We start from the raw sequence: 18766 nt of genomic DNA on the forward strand, positions 1-18766 counted from the left end.
ATAGCAGCAGGAATGGATTGAGCTGCTGTGGACGTCACTGAAGGTTTCAGTGGAAGTGGTGATGTTAGGGTAGGTCCAAAATCCACTTCTATTGATGACTCTCCAGTAGAAGTTGCAGGATGAGAGATGAAGTAGAATTCAGCAGTAACAAGTAGCTGCTCTGGACGTCACCGAGGCTTCAGCGGAAGTAATGATGTTGGTGTGCGTCCAAATCCACTTCTAAAGATGACATTAACAGCGGAAACAGACTAGCTGGTTGCCAGAGATATCTTCTTCAGATCAATATGTGCTGTGGCTCATCAGACTCATCCTCCGAATGGATGGAATGTGACAGATATCTCTAAGTTTATAATCCGTGAATGCGGATAGATGTAGAACGCCTTTGAGCCAGAGTGAACGTAGAAGGCGCTATAAATTTCAGTAGCTATGAGTTGAACTGCTGTGGACATCATTGAGATCTTCAGGAGAAGTGGCGATGTAAAGGAACGTCCAAAGCCCATTTCAAGTTGTGATGCAATAATGGATCTTCTATGAAGAAGGGACTCCTCAGGTCTTCCACTAGACGTCTGAGAATGAAGTTGCCTCCTGCCCCTGAGTCCACCAAGGCAGGAGTCTGACCTGTAGCCAGTTCGCAGATCACGGAGACTGGAAGAGAAGGCGGAGGAGAAAACGCAGTATGGCCCAAGAACAGTCCTCCCGCGGGACTTAGGCCCGTCCGTTTCCCGGACGAATGGGGCATGTAGAGACATCATGGCCAGGCTGACCACAGTACATGCACAGGCCGCGTTTCTTCCGAATTCTTCTCTCCTTTGAGGTCCAGTGTCCATGACCAAGTTGCATCAGTTCATCTTTATCAATAGCAGAAGTTACTGGAACCATCCGAGGTGCAGTGGTAGTACTAGCCTGTTTCAACCCAAGTAACACGTTAGGCCGGAGTTCCTTCACCTTGTCTCGGAGCCGGTAATCAATCTGAGTGGCCAAGGCTATTAATTTGTCCAGCGAGTCAGGTGTCTGGCGAGCGGCCAGCTCATCCTTTAAGCGGGTATCCAGGCCTCTGCAGAAGAGGGTCTTGAGACAGTTGGGGTCCCAGCGAAGTTCCGCTGCAAGAGTCTTAAATTCTATGGCAAATTCAGCCAATGATCTGTTGCCTTGCTTCAAGTCCACCAAAGCAAAACAGTCAACAGAATTACGAGCAGGGACATCAAAGACGGATTTAAACAAGTCTATAAATCCTTCTATGTCCTGCAAAATAGGGTCCTTGCATTCCCACAGGGTAGATGCCCACGACAGCGCTCTCCCATCTAAGTATGACAGGATGTAGGTGGTCTTCGAAAGAGCCGTGGGAAATAAAGTTGGCTGTAAGGTGAAGTGCATGCAGCACTGGTGCAGAAAGCCCCGGGTCTTCTGGATTTCTCCGGAAAAGCGGATAGGAGCCGCCAGTGGTACAGCAGTCTTTAAAGTTACCTCCTGTAACTGACCTTGGTTAGAAGCTGTGCCTTGTATCTTCTGTGTGTGTAGCTAATGAAATGCTGCAGTAAGTTTCTCCAAAGTTTCTTGCTGCTCTGAGATGCGTTGGGCCAGGCCCGGTATAGCCTGCAATGCAGAGAGATATGCCAGATCCATGGAGTTAACGACATCCAAAGTTTAAGCTAGATCCACTGGAGTTAACAACGTCCCATAATGAAGCCAGATCCACGGGAGTTAGAAATCTGTTGGAAATCTGCTAGGGTGTAGCAATCTGATGTAATCTGTTAAAGCTGGGCGTAGATGGGAGGAGCAATCTGAATGAATGGCTCCTAAGAAGGAGGAGTCAGCTATCTTGTAGTGTCTCAGATTCTGTTATATATCACTATGCTGGGAGTTAGCAATCTGTTAGGAGTTAGCAGTCTGTTATGAACCTGAGATAGTGGTGGCGAATCCCTGGGCCGGTGGCAGATGACCATGCCCCTGGGAGGATATCCCGAGAGGAACCACTGGCTAGGCTTGAGTATGGAGACAGACACACATTAGTTCTTTTATTAAACAGGTTTTGGAAACCATCAGAGGTGGCAGTAGTGAGCTGATATGCCCAGCAGGGCTGTAGTCCCTCAGGTACTGGAACAATGATCCCAGGATGGCTGAGCTGTTGAGAAACTGAATATAGTGAGTAGGTAGAGTAGACAAGGTTCATAAACAGAACTAGATGATAAAACTCACATAAGGTCTCAAGGAAGCTCAGGAGCTGGAAAGGTTTAGGCCCTCGAGGAGCGAGTACCTGGTTCCAGGGAAAGCTCTGAGAGAGTGGTGGTATCTCACAATTGTTTGTAGCAGCGATAGCTTCCAAGCAGTAGAGAATCTTCAGTGTTCAGGAACATGGGCCCTCGAGGAGTGAGTACCGGTTCCTATCTGTAATCTGAAAGTAAAGAAAAGAGCGAGGGCCCCTGAGGAGCGGGTGGTTTTAAGACTATGGGGCAGCACTATTTGAGGCCTCGGCCGATATTCCTCTGAATTGTATGATACAACACTATTCCTAAGGCTCCTTGCTGCTCAAGGCCTCTGAGATAAAGTAATTTGGCTCTGTGATGTTGCACTATCCCTGGGATTCCCTGCCACTTACTAGATCTATGAAGTTAGAGAAATCTAAAACTGAATTATGCATTTTCCAGCACTTAATGACTTTCTAATTTGATTGCTGTTATCCTACATTTATTATGATGTTACTTTTATACATTTGTTTTTGGTGTTAGACTCTGTAAATCCATCTCCTATCTGAAGAAATGTAGACTGGAAAGCTTATGTAGATAAACTTTGCATAATTGTGTTAGTCCAATAAAAAGTGTGAAAACTTGCTACGGATTCCCTTTCGGAATAAGTTTTCCTCTTCAGCTAGCCAGACCAGCCCAGATGCATGGGTTATGTTCACTGACCAGCAGATGGAGACAGAGGTTAAGAGGCTTGCTGATATCACTTTACATAGGCTCCCTTGCTGACCTCAGCTCTGTCTGCAGCAGATGGTAAGGGAGAGCATGTCCCTTGCTCTTGAGTTGCTGCCTGGTTAGGCTGTTTGAAAAGGATTGGATTGGAAGGTCAGTTCCTGGGTGAAAGCCTTGTGCTCCCTACCTCAGTTGAGCATGACCTTGGACCAGGGAGTTCCAAGGGATTGGTTTGGGTGCCACATTTTATTTTTGTGATTTCCTGTTCCCTTCCTCCCCCCCCTCACCCCTTCTCAACAGGATACTGACAGGTGGAGGTCAGCACAGGAGTCTATGTAAAGTGACATCAGCAAGCCTGTTAATCTCTGTCTTCATTTGCTGTTTGGTGGACATAGCCCATGTGTCTGGTTCTCTTTGCAAGTCTTACCCTGCAACCTGTCCCTGCCTTTTAACCTTGTGGTTTGGGAGTGGAAGTCAGACTTGCTCGTCTCTTGTTTCCCTTGCTGACCTACACTACCTGCTGTGTGAGCCAGAACCTTTCATTTGACCCCAATGATATCCTTTAGTGCTAATTCCTTTTTTTCCAGACATGGCAGTCCACTATCCTGGTGGTGTCCCATGACAGGAATTTTCTGAATGCTGTGGCCACAGATGTTATACATCTCCATACACAGAGACTGGACACGTACCGAGGGGACTTTGAGAACTTCATGAAGATCAAGGAAGAGAGGCTGAAAAACCAGCAGCGGGAGTATGAGGCACAGCATCAATACCGGGAACATATCCAGGTAACGAATGCCAGCTGTACACTAGCATAACCAGGTAGCAGAGCATGAATACGGAGATCATATCTGGGTAATGCACAGTGGCAGTATCGGCAACAAAGTAAGGTAATGCATGGCGAATCCATTCTCATCCTGCTACACCAATCCAGAATGTTTACGTGTGTCCTTTCTGTGACATCCTCACTACTTATGGGTGCTGCAGGACAGTTAAAGCTCTGTCTCCAGTAGATAGAAGAGTACTGGTGGTGCAGTAGTTTTTTTTCCTTTTGCTCTGTCCTTTAAATATTAATTAAAACAAAACTTGCAGTTGATATTGCACTTCCTCAGCTGTCTATGGACCAGGCACCTGAAATATTAGAGTTGTGAGCCCTTAATTTATTGCTCACAGCCCAACAAAGGTTATTGGTAGAGCATAAGAGGAGATTAGAGCTCTTACTTGATAAAGGATCCTCTGATAAATTGCTGACACTCCTTGAAACCCTCCTTCCCCTTGTTTTTTCCTCCAAGCATAAAAAACCCTAGTGTTTTTAAAAGTTTGGAGGAATCAACATATATTTCAGGGACAAATGCTGCCTGGTTTTCCCAAGGAAAGGAGCTAAGTCTTTCACTAAAAATGTAATCTGCTGAATTGTTTGGCTGATCAAGGAACATCCCCCTGGCCAGCCTAACTCACTACAAATGCTGCCAAGCCTGAAGGACGCCCTCAGGGTCTCTTTGTGGCAAGGACGCCATCATCGCGACTTCAGCCGCATTATGCCTCCCCCTAGGCACGCGCGCTGGCTCTACTTTTCTAGGCCCCATGGTGGGAAAGAGACTTGCGGCACTCCCCGATGACATCTGCGCACTTGGGAATTTAAACCCCGGTTGCAATCCAAGCTGGTGTGTTTGCAACAGGTCCTCCTGCTGTATCTTTGCCTGCAACGCTTGTTGCGTGTTCCTGCTCCTGATTGCCTCCACTTCTGATCCAGTCTACCCTCGTCCTTTCCTCCCTGCCTTCCTTCTTGGATCTGACTTATTTTCTGAATACAGACGCTGAATGAGCTTGAACATGTCTGCGCTACTGACTCTCTCTGCTATTCTCGGGACTCTCACCTGCTGGCCTCAGAACCCAAGGGCTCAACCTGTGTGTGTGTGTGGGGGGGGAGGGAGAGCCTGGTATAGGTGAAGCCTAGCCTCTGTCCTAGCTTTAGCAAGTCTGCCTACTGGAGGTGGGGTCCCATTTGGTTCTCTAGCCAGGCAACGCCAGTTCCACCACAGCTGAAGGGCTCACTTTCCATGACAAATTGCGGAGGTCATGAGCTTGATGAACTTGTCCCCAGCGCAGGCTATTCCTGAGTACAGCAACAGCAAGGATAGCTCCTCAAAGGTCTGGCTGTCCAGATGGAGGCCATTCAGGTCATTCTTCCTGGAGCATCACCTTCTCTTCTGCCTGCTCACCCTCCTGACAGCACTCCTGGACCTATACCTTACCTGGCAACACTCCCCTTCCTCTCCCCCCTCCCCCCGGTACGTCGGAGACCCCCAAGGCTTTTATGGGATTTAATAACCCATGCGTTATGCACTTTAAGCCACAGGCTACCAGTTTCCCAACTGGCCGGACCAAGAACACTTTCAATTCTGTCTCTTCCAGCCGTTCCGGCTCTTACTTGGGTATCTCCCATATGGGAATATAAGGAACCTGGAGGAATTCCTGAAGCAGTTCCGCCTCATTTTTTCACAAACCTGGGTGCTTCTCTTCCGCTGCCTCGGAGTTGTATTTGCTAGGTCTCTATTTGAGTAATACAAATAATTGGGTGTTCTCTGCGATGAAGTGTTTCAGATTGTGTATAACCTGAAGCTAGGCTGAGCTGCCTTACTTTGTTTTCTGCTGACTTTTTACACTGTAAATAAAGTGAACCCTGTGGAACAGCCAGAGCCTGTCTCCTTTTCCTCTGGCTGTCCCAAGCAGCTGCCGCTCAAGTTACCACATATGGTGGTAGCAGTGATATCTCTTGTCTAAGCAGGAAGCACAGACAAGAGCACAGACGAGCCCATCAGCCGCAGTAAGGAAAAAAACTTGCAGAGTTGTAGTTTTTTTTTTTTGAGGCCTCCCAGTTCCACTTCTCCAGTTTTGCACAACAGGCCAAGGGGGCTAGTCCCACTTGTACAGTTAAGGAGTGAGAAGGAACCAGATAGACCAACAGGTTGTATATATATATATATTTTTTTTTGTTTGTTTGTTCCCTGTACGTACCAGGATCAGTCCAGGACACCTGGGTTGTGACTCCGCACCAGTAGATGGAGACAGACTAAAACTTGTGGGCGGAGCCATATATGCCCCTGTGCCAGTCATAGCCCCTCAGTCTTACTCTGTCTCCAGTAGATGGTGCAGGTCCAGTCACAGCCCTGCCTGACCTGATTTTGGTGGTTAGTCAGTTTTGGTTTTTAGGGGCTGATTTTGTTAGGCCTGATTGTTTTTGCGAGGTATTCGTGGCAAATTGGGTTTTGTTTTTAATTTTAGTCCCGGATGCCCTGCCTCCCGGGGGGGTTGAGAGGTCCTGAGGGGACTACCCTCCCCCGGTTGAGGCCGCTGCCAGGGTTGAGGACCCGGCTGAGCTAGTGGCAGCGTCAGGGGTGACACCGGGGAGCCCGGTTCACTTACCCCTGCAGGAAAAGGGCTCCAGAACCAAGGACAGCTGCAAGCTTTGTTAAAAAAGGAAAAAAAAAAAAAAAAAGGGTTTTTGTTTTCGTTGTGCGGCTCTCCGTTCCCTTGCGTCTTCGCTCCGTTTTGAGGGGGGGGCGCCGGTAGCAGGAGGGAGGTCGCCGATTTTGAATTCTTAATTTTACTTCGCATTTCGCCGCGTTTCCCGCCCATTTTTTCGTCGCGCTCGCCGGCAGGCCACGAGGGTCGGCCTACCGGGCCTGCGGCTCAGCTCGCGCACGCTTTTCGTGGCAGGGCCTTTGCAGCTACGGTCGCACGGGCAGAGAGGGAGTGTCCGGAGCGCCTCGGGGGGCCCAGTCCAGAACCGCGCAATCGCCGCTGCGCGGGGGGGCTCGACTGATAGGCCCCAAGATGTTTGTTTTTCTCCTGCACTGTGCGCGCGCAGCGGCCATTTTAGTTCCGGCCGCGAAATCGCTCGGTTCACAACAGGGGATACAGCCCTGCCCCCCCGCGCTTTCCCCGCAGTGGGATCCGGCGGGGGGTTCTCACGGAGGGGCCTCGTTCCCCGTTGGCTCCCGCGGATGGTTCAGATTTTTATCTTTTTTGCGCTTCTGTTGCGCGGGGTTTTTTAAATATAAGCATATTTAGCGCTGCCGGAGGGGCGTCGCGCGCGCGGGGGGGGGGGCCACCCGCAGGTCTGTTCCGAAGGCTAGAACACTATGGATGTTGCGGGGGGCTCTCGGGAGCCCTCGCGGGGGAAGCGTCCGCCGCGTGGCGTACCTCAGGAGTCTGAGACGGATTCTTCATCGGCAGTTGACTCAGAGTCTCCAGAGGAGTCCCTGATGGGGGCCGGGGAAGGCGGCTGCGGACGGTCCTCGGCTGCAGACGATCCTGTCCAGCCCAGCGCGGGCAAAGGGGCACTCGCCATGGAAGGGGATGACCCCCAGGTGGTACGACTATTTTCGCAGGGAGGAACTGTACCTACTAACTCCAGCAATGCTTCAGGAGCTGGCAATGGAGGCTCCGCTGGGGGGGGGCCCGTCGAGAGACAAACATGGATCTGCCAAGAGGCAATCCTGGATCCGATGCTCTCCGAGGAAGAGGAGCATAGGTCTCTCGGGGCCGACAGTAGGATTTTCCTTTTCAATTTTCATCGACAGTTTTCCTGTTCAATGAATGGGATACGCCTTTAAGGTCGGTACGGCCATAGACAAGATTTACCCGCTACCGAAGGATGTGCTGGCACTCCTTCGCCGGCCCAAGGTGGATTCCGCAGTCTCTGCGGTGACAAAGAGGTCGGCCATTCCGGTTACGGGAGCCACGGCTCTCCGGGATATACAGGATAGGAAGCTGGACGTGTAACTCAAGAAGATTTTGAGGTGTCTGCCCTGGGTGTGCGGGCTGCTTTCTGTACCAACTTCGCTATGTGAGCGAGTCTGCGCTGGGCCCGTATTCTTCAGGCGAATGCAGGTCTGTCGGCGGAAGAGGCATCACAGGCAGATAGGTTGGAGGCAGCAATAGCGTATGGGGCAGATACTCTCCACGATTTGCTGCGTACGTCCGCTAGGTCCGGGGTGGCGGCTGTTTCGGCGCGTTGCCTGCTGTGGCTGCGCAACCTGGCTGCAGATGGTTCGTTCACAGCAGCTGCCCGAGGACAGATTCAGGGCGCGCTCCGTCTGCTCGGCCAGATCCCGGTTCCGAGGGCCCAGGAAGTCGCGTCATCACAGGTCTACCGGTTCTTCTTATAGGTCGGCTTCTTCCCGTAACCATCAATGGCAGCAGTCTTTTCGGGGTACACGCTCCGATAGACAGGGTGGAGCCCCGTCAGCGAGGGGGCCTGGATACCATCGGGCCAGGGGGTCCGCAACGTGATGAAACACGGCTACGCATTAGATTTTGTTCGTTCCCCAGCACACTAATTCCTGGTCTCGCCGTGCAAGGCTCCCGAAGCGAAGGCAGCAGTGCTAATCACCATCCGGCGCATGGAACATTTGGGAGCCATTTCCTCCGTTCCGATCAGTCCACACGGCGAAGGACGTCACTCTATTTGCTTCATTGTTCCAAAGAACGACGGCACTTCAAGACCAATCCTGGATCTAACAGGGGTGAATAGATGCCTGCGGGTGCCTCACTTCCAAATGGAGACTATTCGGTCGGTGATCGCCTCGGTGCGTCCAGGAGGGTTCCTGGCCTCACTAGGTTCCACGGAGGCGTACCTTCACGTAGGCATTCCACCGTCTCTTCAGCGATGCCTAAGGATCAATTCACGGCTCTCCCGTTTGGGGCTCGCAATGGCGCCTCGTACTTTCACGAAGGTGATGGTCGTGGTGGTGGCGCAACTTCGCCGGGAGGATTTCTGGTTCATCCTTACCTGGACGATTGGTTGATTCGGGCGAAGTCCGAGGATCAGTGTCGACTGTCAGTGGCCAGGGGCCTACAACTCTTGCAGTCTCTAGGCTGGCTAGTCGAGTTCAACAAGACGTCCATTGGTACCCACGCCGGTATCCACGCAGACCCTGCAATGCCTTGGAGCCGTATTCGATGAAACGGGGCAGGGCGTTCCTATCGCAGGAAGGAAGGTGCAAACTACAGGCTCAAGTGAGGCGCTTGCTGTCGCTCCGGCTACCGCGGGTCGGCGATTACTTCATGGTCTTGGGTACTATGGCCTCCACTCTCGTGTTGGTCCACTGGCCGTTTGCTCATCTACGGCCATTGCGGGCGTCCTTACCATCCCGCTGGCAGCCGGTTTCGGAAGCATTCTACCGTCCATTTCCACTCGTAGGCCGGGCGAGATCCGGCCAGTCCTGGTGGCTCGATTCCAGTCTTTTGACCTCTCCAGGGTCACTCCTATTGCCCAACCGGACAGTGGTGCCCACGGATGCCAGTCTCTCCGGATGGGGAGCAGTCTGCCTAGGGACGTCAGTTCAAGGCCTACGGTCAGCGTCTCAAGCCCGATGGGCTACCAACCGACTGGAGACCAGAGTGGTCCGTCTGGCGCTGCAATCGTTCCTACCTCTGCTGAGGGGACGGGCAGTCTGTGTTTTGTCGGACAACGCAACCGCAGTGGCCTACATCACTCGCCAAGGAGGGACGAGAAGTCCACAGGTGGCAGACGAGGCACGGCTCTTGATGGCTTGGTCGGAGCAAAATCTCACGTCCATTGCAGCTTCTCATACATTGCAGCCTCTCACATCGTCGGGGTCGACAACGTCCAGGCAGATTTTCTGCCGTCATCATCTGGATCCTGGGGCATGGGAGCTGGCGGTCGAAGTTTCGCCTCATCTGCAAGACGTGGAGTATTCCCCACATGGACTGGAGGGCCACAGGCCACGTGGACTGGTTGGCCACAGGCCACAATGCGAAGGCTCCGCGATTCTTCAGTCGGCGCCAAGGAAGAGGAGCAGAAGGAGTCGACGCCTTGGTGCTTCCCTGGCCGACGGATGTCCGGCTGTACGTCTTTCCTCCGTGGCCGATGTTCGGCACGATTATGCGCCGCATAGATTTGCACCCGTTCAACGTGTTCAACGTGATCATGGGGGCTCCGGCATGGTCTCACCGTCCGTGGTTCGCGGACCTTGTTCAGTTTGTCGGTGGCGGCTCCCATGCGTCCCATCCGTCTCCAGGGATTCGCGGGGCTCCTCCGTCAGGGCCCCGTCTGTTGGGACGATGAGAATCCCTTCTGTCTCGCGGCCTGGCGTTTTGAGAGGACTCGGCTAAACGGGGAAGGTTACTCTGCCGCGCTGGTGGCTATGCTGCTGAGGTTCCAGGCAGCAGTCTCCATCCTTGGCGTACGTCCGGGCCTGGGTAGTCTTTGCGGTAAGGTGCGTGCAGCGGGGTGTGGATTCCACTGCCGCTTCAGTATCTGATGTTCTGGCTTCTCCAGGCTGGTCTGGCCAAAGGCTTGTCATGCAGTTCCCGGCGGGTCCGCGCTTGGTTGCTTGCGGGTCCGGATGTTTTCCCGTTTTCTCTGGGGGGCTAAGCTTCTCCGTCCGCCATTGCGTTTTCCAATTCGGTTCTTTCCACCTGGTGCTCGGCACCGTTTGCACCCTTGAAGCGCACAACTCTTCCGGATCTCTCTTTGACGACGGTATTTTGGTGACGCTTGCCTCGGCGCGGCGCTTTTCTGAGTTGCAGGCTCTCTCCTGTAGAGTACCGTTTTGTGTCTTTCTGATTCGGGGGTATTCTTGTGTCCGATCCCTACCTTTCTCCTTCAGGTCTTCGTCTTTTCATCGGCATCAGTCAGTGGGGCTGCCCGCTTTGCGGACGGGAGCTCCTCTGGTCCTCCAGCGAGGTACTTCAAGGGACTTGTTGTGCGGAGTTCCCTTCCACGCTACCGATGACAGATCTTTTGTTTTCCTTTTCGGGTCCAAAGAAAGGGGCCGCGGCATCCCGCAAGACGATTGTCTGTTGGTAAACAAGGAACCATTGGTTCGGCATACCTTGTGCGGGAGGAAAACCTATTCCTGGGGGCCTTAGGGCTCACTCGACACGGTCTCAAGCGGCGCCTTGGGCGGAATTTTCACAGGTGTCGCCTCAAGCGATTTGCAGGGCTGCTACCTGGAAGTCGTTACATACCTTCATTACACATTGCCGATCGGATGTTCGGGCTACTGATTGCGGGGGTTTTGGAGAGAGGGTACTCCGAGCGGGACTCTCTGCTTCCCACCCTCGGTAATTTAGCTCTGGTACATCCCAGGTGTCCTGGACTGATCCTGGTACGTACAGGGAAAGGAAAATTAGTTTCTTACCTGATAATTTTCGTTCCTGTAGTACCAAGGATCAGTCCAGGATCCCACCCGCAGTGCTGCGCTGTTGTAACGGAGAGTCCGCTCATTGTTGTCTTCAGTACACTGACCCCTTGTTCTTCGCTCTCTCGGTTTGGAGAGTCTGGTTCCTGTGGGGGTGTTGGAGTTATTTTCGTTTACCTGACGAGTTTGTATGGTTAGCTATGTTGTATTATGGCTTTTCTACTTTGACATTCGTATGACTGAGGGGCTGTGACTGGCACAGGGGCATATATGGCTCCGCCCACAAGTTTTAGTCTGTCTCCATCTACTGGTGCGGAGTCACAACCCAGGTGTCCTGGACTGATCCTTGGTACTACAGGAACGAAAATTATCAGGTAAGAAACTAATTTTCCTTTTTGTTGCTCTCCTATCTTCTGAGAGGAGATGGCTCTGAAGGGAGACCCTGCAAGTGCTTGGAGGAGGATTCCACAGTATCATCCCCCCAGGGGTCATATGGGGCCTCATCCTCACTGTAGTCCACAGGGGATGGGGCTTGGGTGCTCTGCCTTTGTCCAGAGGCATGGGCATCGGTGGCACTGGTGCCAGCCCTGGAAAAGCTGGAGGCTTCTGGGTCGCTGCCGGCCTTGATGGAGCTTCCTCCTTGGAGGAACAGGCAACGAGCACCGTATTGGTCGGGGGAAGCATCTGTGCTCTGTCAGGCATCAATGGCCTTCCGGGAACCAGCACCAGCTGGGTTGATAACACACAGATAAGCACGTTGAGCCATTCCAGCAGCGGTTCCAGCAGGACGAGTGCTGGCACAGTGCCACAGGTTCAATGCCCTGCAATGCCTGCTGCACTGCCACCTGGACCCTTTGTTCCAGCTCCTTCCCAAAAATTGCCAATGACAAAACTGACTGGGAGGCAGGAAGGGTGGCCAAATCTTCCTTGGATCCCTGAGGTGGATCAGTGACTGGCACCAGGACCAGTGGAGACCATCACAGACCCCTGGCATTGATGGGCACTCCTTGCCATGGGGTCGTTTTGGGGGCATCACTGCATGAGCCGGCTCCTTCCTGAGGCTGGCACCATGCATCAAGGGTGACTGGTGCCAATGCTTCCTTGGTGCTCGGCCCCGTCTTTTTCCCTGGTGTCGAGGTTGATGACGACAAACCCAACGTCCACAACTTGTAAGAGACCGACAGGGGCTGGTCACCAATGGCCCCGCTGATGATGATGGCTCTGTGTCCATTGGTGCAAATGCTGCCGATGCCTCTGACTTCCTTGACCCGAAGAGTTTCACCATCTTGTCTAGCCAAGCATGATGTCCCTTGGAGGGTCATCTGGGCGTACATGTGGCAACCCTGGACGTCGTGCAATGCTCCCAGGCAGAGGACGCACACCTCGTGGGGTCCGTGGACACTGGGGGCACTGACGGAAACTGGACGAGGCCATGACAAATGAAAAGAAAGGGAAAAATCAAGAAACTGTGAAGGCAGGCGGTCAATGCCTGCAGGCACCGAGGCATCGCCTCCAAGGGAGGTAACAAAAGCAAAATAAGACTTACCAAACTGCCGAAAAACCTGACTGGGGAAAATAGAGGGAACTGAGAGGGACCTGTGTTTTGGCATCCTCACTTGTTTCAGTCAGGCCCCAGGCAAACATAGCAGAGGGCATATGTCCATCTGTTACTGACATAATCTTGCCACACTGGCAAGATTTAAAGCCTGAAGGTCTTGGCATCCTCACTTGTTTGCTTGAGCCCACGAGGGGTTAATAACCCAGCAGTTCCAAACAAAGTGATGAGGAAAACGGAGATCCACGTGCTACCTGCAATGCGAAAGAACAATGACTGAGGAAGGCTGGGAGCCACGTGATGATATGCACAGGCAGGCACACAGAGCTCAACGCTGTGTGCTTTTTGGAGCTCCGCCACCCCAGAAGGACGTCCCCAGATCTCATGGCTACACCGTTTATGGTAAGCAAACTTGCTTTTCAATGAATTAACAAGAAAATCCAAAAAGGATGGTGAAAAAAGTTTCCAAAGGCAATTTCTAAAGAAAAGCCACAAGCTCGCTCTACCGGAAGGTGAAAGCTCCGCGGAGAAAAAGACTGAAGAGGGACCCTGCGTGGAACAGGGCGTGCTGGGCATGGGCAGATAAAGTTCCAGAAACTTTGATCTAGGTATTCCATGCCGGGCTCCATCGATGAGGTCACCCCTGTGAGGACTGACATCCTGCTTGTCCTAGGAAAATGCCAATGCAGGTTTCCTCTCAAGAGGGGTCTGTCATAGGCAGATGCTCATCCCGGCAAGGCTGAGCTGAGGGCATATGATGGAGTCTACAGAAAACTCCCTCAGACTACCTTAAAGGACCGGACCCAGCTGTCTCGCCCAGTCCTTCTTAAGGTTGAGATAAGCAGGGAATCCTGGATGAAGCGAGGAGCCTGTCACCAGACTATAAGATTTGGGCATAGGGGCCCCGGGGAGCTGTCGTGGGAGAGAACTTACAGGTAGTATTGCTCTGTGACTGATAGCAGGATATAGCCTTAAGAATACGAGATTTGCCATATTGGGTTAGAGCGAGGGTCCATCAAGTCCAGTATCCTGTTTCCAACAGTGAGCAATCCAGGTAACAGGTGCCTGGCAGTGATAAAGAGCAGTATTTTACTCTCTCGTGCTATCCCAGAATACTTGGGCAGATTGGATGGGCTAGCTGGTCTTTTTTTGTCATTTTCTATTGTGTTCGATATGCAAAAGGCCACCAATGTGATGTATAGTCTGCACCCCCCTGAGACCGCAGAGTTCAAGAAGGGAAAGGGGAGATGTGATATAAACATTCAAATATGTAGCCCGAATACTCTGAGCAGATATAAGTAAAGATGGCAGTACTGCGCAGAGCAGAGCATTAATACTGCAGAGAGCTGCAGGTCATACAGGACATGTTCTAGTGACACATGGCCTCCATGCAAGAGAAACCGAATTTATTCCATGGTTCCCAAGGCCCTCATCATGCTCGACTTTGACCCAACACCTTCTCTTTCTTCCAGGTCTTCATTGACCGGTTCCGTTACAATGCAAACCGAGCGTCCCAGGTCCAGAGTAAACTCAAACTCTTGGAAAAGCTGTGAGTATCTCCACCATCCTTTCCCTGGTCCAGATTACCTTCCCGCACTCCCTCCCCCTCCATCCTTCCCTCCCCCTTTCTCAGTCATTGATATCTGAAGGAGGGAGGAACCGATATGTTCTGGACAAACCATGCATGACAACATTTTTGGATAATGTTTAGGGCAGTAGTCATTTTGCTTTTTGTGCACAAACAATTTTTTTAAGCTTAGGAGAAATTAAAGTACATGTGGTTTTGTTTTTATCTGCAAAAAATAAATAAATAAATACTCTTGCGCAAAATCAGAACAGCTGCACAGCCCTAAAAATGTTACCGTTAGTCCAGCAGAAGGTCTCTGCTACCTCTAACTTTATTTTGCTATTCGCATGTCCTTTTTTTCCTTGTCTTCTCTTCAATTGGTCTATATATATATTATACTTTGCCAACAATTGTAAAAGTGAGCTGAAATGTGAAGTCTCGGCTTCCTTGGATGAGAGTTTTCTCTTCTCCGCTCTGTCCTAGGCCTGAGCTGAAGCCGGTAGAGAAAGAGACGGAGGTGGTGCTCAGGTAAGACCTGTCCCCTGCAGGAGTCTCACTTTCCTCCTCCTCCTCCTGAGTCTGCAGCTGGGGGGGGGGGGGGGATCATCTTCCCATCTCTGGGAGAGGGGGAGTCCCTCACCACATCTCACCTCCCGGGAGGGGCTCATACTCCCATTCTAGGTCTCTGCAGGAGGATTGGGGGGATTGGGTTCGTTTTCATCCCTCCTCCCCACCCCCTTGCTTTCACTCCTTCCTCTCGTCTCTTCACTAACAGTGTGGGGTGGGAGCTCCGACTCCCTCACCCTTCCCGTCTTGGCGCCCCCACTCCTCTGTGACAGCAGTGGATGGGGCTCTCACTCCCCATTACTTAGTTATTCTCATAAGTTTACACACCCCTGGCAGAATTTGTAAGATGTGTAGCATTGGGTGATCAGACAAAACTCGTCTGTTATTTTTAATGGGTTTCAAATTAAACTATTTTATGCATCACAGAATAGCACAATCATTAAACAAACCATAGTAATGAAGGAAATAATAAAACGGTCCTGTTTAAAAGTTTGCATACCCTTAGTTCTTAATATTTTGTATTTGCCCCCTTTTGCAGGCTTTGCTGATAGATTTGAATGAGGCCCTTTGTCTCATGGGGTAAAGCTTCCCATTCCTCTTGGTAAAAAGCCTCCAGATCCTGCAAATTCTTCATGTCTGAGTTCTCCCCAAAGAGGCTCAACGATGATGAGGTCAGGAGACTGTGAAAGTGAGGTCAGCAGAAGAAAGTGAAGGCCACTCCAGAGCCTTCACTTTCTTCTGCTGCAGCCTCTGAAGGATCAACTTGGCCTTAGTTTCGGATCATTCTTATGTTGGAAAGTCCAAGTGCACCCCGTATGTAGCTGATGAATGCAAAGTCTCCTCCAGTGTTTTCTGACAAGATGCTGCATTCATCCTGCCATCAGTTTTGACTAAATTCCCTGTGCCACTGTTGTAGTTGACAGCCCCCCAAACAGCAGAGATCCACCTCCACCCTTCACGGTAGGGATGCTGTGTCTCTCTTCATAGCATTTATGGTTCTGACCATAAAGTCCAGTTTTGGTTTCAACACTCCAAATTATTTTGTTCCAGAAGTTTGAGGCTTTTCTAGGTGCTGTTTGATGTATTGTAAGCAGGCTGTTTTGTGGCGTTGGTGAACAGTGGCATTTTTCCTGGCAAATGTACCATGAAGCTCATTTTTGTTCAGGTATCTCCTTACTGTGCTTGCTGAAACACCCACACCACTTTCTTTCAGAGAAGCCTATATTTCAGTTAAAGTTGCTTGTGGGGTTTTCTTTGCATCCTGACAATGTTCCTGGCAGTTATCTGAAATCTTTCTTGGTATTAACAGAACCCATAATTTTCTACTTCTTGATCATAGTTTGAACAGTCCTGACTGGCATTTTCAAATCATTGGATATCTTTTTATATCCTTTATCTGATTTATACGGTTGAACTACTTTTGCTCGCAAATCCTTTGACAGTTCTTTTGCTTTCCCCATGCTTCAGTAACCACCAAAGTCAGTGCAGCCCTGGATGAAATGCACAAGGGTTTCTCAAGAGCTAAGAAACTCATTGTGTAGATACACCCTTTGTTGCTATCTCAACCTGTGTGTGTCAATTTGAGTGTATATTATCAGCCCAAACATTTAAAGGTATGCAAACTTTTGAACAGGACTATTTTATTTCTGTAATTGCTGTGATTTATTTAATGATTGTTCTATTCTGTCATGCTTAATAGTTTAATTTGAAGCACATTAAAACTAACAAGACGTGTTTTGTCTGAATCGCTCATCTATTCTGCCAGGGGTATGTAAACTTATGAGCAGAACTGTATCTATGTGGGGAGAGACTTCCTCTGTGTCTCCAGGGGCTGGTATGTTTCCTCTATCTCTGGCAATAGAACATGGGTTTCTTCTTGACCTCTACGTAGCTGCATGGGGGAGGATAACCCTGGGGCAATGGGAGTTGGCTCCCCTGACTTCAGCAGAGATAAGGCACTTTCCTGCTGCTCCTCTCTCATCTCTGAGCAGCTGCAGACTCCTCCTTTCCCCTGCAGCCCCCACTTCTTGCCTGCCTGTCCTCTCCCTCATACCGCTGTGGTTGGTGATCTCAGTCTGCAGGGATTAATCTTTCTGCAGGTTCCCTGATGGTTTTGAGAAGTTCTCGCCTCCCATCCTGCAGCTGGACGAAGTGGACTTTTCTTACTCTTCTGGTCAGCACGTCTTTAAGAGTCTGTCTGTCTCAGCAGATCTGGAGTCTCGCATATGTGTGGTATGTACATGGAAACTTGGGAATGTGGAGCTGATTTCCAGTACATGCTACAAAATATTTCTTTATTTATGTTCTGCATTATAATCTGTTTCATGAGGCATCTTTTTCTGTGCTCCCCACCCATCATACCCAAAACTGGTTATCTCCCCTGTACTGCACTCCTGTACTTACTCAGATCATTCCAGACCAGCAGATGGAGGCAGAGAGCAAAAACGTTGGACATGGCTACAAAAGAGAGAGCGCCACCTGCAGGACCTCAGTGTCTCTCTGACTCCAGCAGATGATAGAGATGCAACCCTGCAGTCTAGGGTTTAGTTTAAAAAAAAAAAAAGTGTAGTTAGTTTAGCTGAGCTGAGATTTTGCTCCCTGGGGTGTTAGGCACCGTTGCGGGCCATTCCTCCAGAGGAGCCCTGGGGAGTTAAATAAACCTGACTGTGTTTTGCCTGCACCCTGCCGGAGGGCCTGATAACCAGAGGCTTCTGGTTCCCTTGGCCTCCGAAGCTGTTTCCGGTTTCCTCTGGTCCTGCTGAGATTGGCTAAAGTTTTTATTTAAAAAAAAAAAAAAAAGAAAAGTGATTTCATCAGAACCTAAGAAGTTCCTCAGGGTGGCCTCTGGTCTTAGTCAGGGCCCGACCGGGACAGTGGCTACTGCGGCCCGAGGAGGAGAACGGTCAGTGTCTCGGGCTCCGGGCGGGTGCGACATCAGACGCGATAGCTTCCTGAAGGGAGGGGGCTCCCTCAGCTCTTTCAGGGCACGCGTTGGTTCTTTCTCATGTCCCGCGGTGTGAGTGACAATTTCGGGGCAGGCAGCTGTGGGCCCCGGAGCCTTGGTCCGCAGGCACTTTGGTCTATGGGCAGGTGGTCGAGTGCGGCTCCTTTTCGGCAAATGCCATTTTTGTTGGAGCTCTCCCAAGGTTCGCTGCATGGTGCCAAAATCCAAGATGGGCGCCTGCTGCATGTGTTGGATTCGCGCTCCCTCTGTGTTAACTGTGGGTCGGGAGAGGAGGGCCCCTCAGGAACGTGGCTGCTCAATTAGGCCCAGCCTCCATTTGGCTGGGCCTCCTGCCTCTGCCTCGCAAGTTGAGGATTCTGAGTTCGTGGCGCGGGGAGGGGATTCCCCCCCTTTCTCTATGGAGCTGGTTTGCACACCTCTGAACGATGCTGTACAGCCTAAACCCCCGCAGGAGGTGGGGGAGCAGCCGTGGACTACTCTCCTGAATTTGTGCTGCTTCTTCATCGGGCCTTTTTGGCCAATCAAAGATCCAGAATTAAAAGGTCAGCGGAGCGGTCAACCGACCCGTCCAAACATTCTTCTCAGGATCGCCTGCAGCTCTGGGTCTCCATCAGGTGCAGGGTGACCTCGCCTCCAGGGGGGACGCTTTGGGGGTGCTGCAAGGGTGTCCCCCAAACATGCAGGGGATAGTCCCGGGATCTGATCCCTCCCCAGACCTGGGAGATCCTGACACGTATGACCTGGCTTTGGATGGATTTTCAATCCCGGAGGGGGATGACCCTCGAGTTGTCCAGCTGTTCAAGCTGGAGGACCTACGCCCATTGATTCCCCAAGTTTTACAAGAGTTGGGGGTTAAGGTTTCCCAAGAAGAGTCCGGATAGTGAAGGGGTCAATCTGGTGCTCGATGGTCTGCGAAGACCGACAACCACCTTTCCCAAGAAGATGAGGAAGTTGGTGACAGGGGAGTGGGATACTCCTGATTCCGGCTTGAAAGTAGGCCGAGGAATGGCAAAAATGTACCCCCTC

At 51.2% G+C, this 18766-nt stretch overlaps 1 protein-coding gene across 2 annotated transcripts in view; it reads left to right on the forward strand.

Annotated features, from left to right (window-relative positions):
• ABCF3 (ATP binding cassette subfamily F member 3) overlaps nucleotides 1-18766 on the forward strand; it is a 67472-nt gene that overhangs the window by 41807 nt on the left and 6899 nt on the right. For both annotated transcript variants that reach the window (XM_029586479.1, XM_029586480.1), the window contains 4 exons: nucleotides 3500-3700; nucleotides 14114-14190; nucleotides 14692-14736; nucleotides 16875-17007. In XM_029586479.1, the coding sequence (XP_029442339.1) occupies nucleotides 3500-3700; nucleotides 14114-14190; nucleotides 14692-14736; nucleotides 16875-17007 (456 nt within the window). The remainder of the gene's footprint in view (nucleotides 1-3499; nucleotides 3701-14113; nucleotides 14191-14691; nucleotides 14737-16874; nucleotides 17008-18766) is intronic.

The sequence above is a fragment of the Rhinatrema bivittatum genome, unplaced genomic scaffold (assembly GCF_901001135.1).
Source record: "Rhinatrema bivittatum unplaced genomic scaffold, aRhiBiv1.1, whole genome shotgun sequence".
NCBI classification, from domain to species: domain Eukaryota; kingdom Metazoa; phylum Chordata; class Amphibia; order Gymnophiona; family Rhinatrematidae; genus Rhinatrema; species Rhinatrema bivittatum.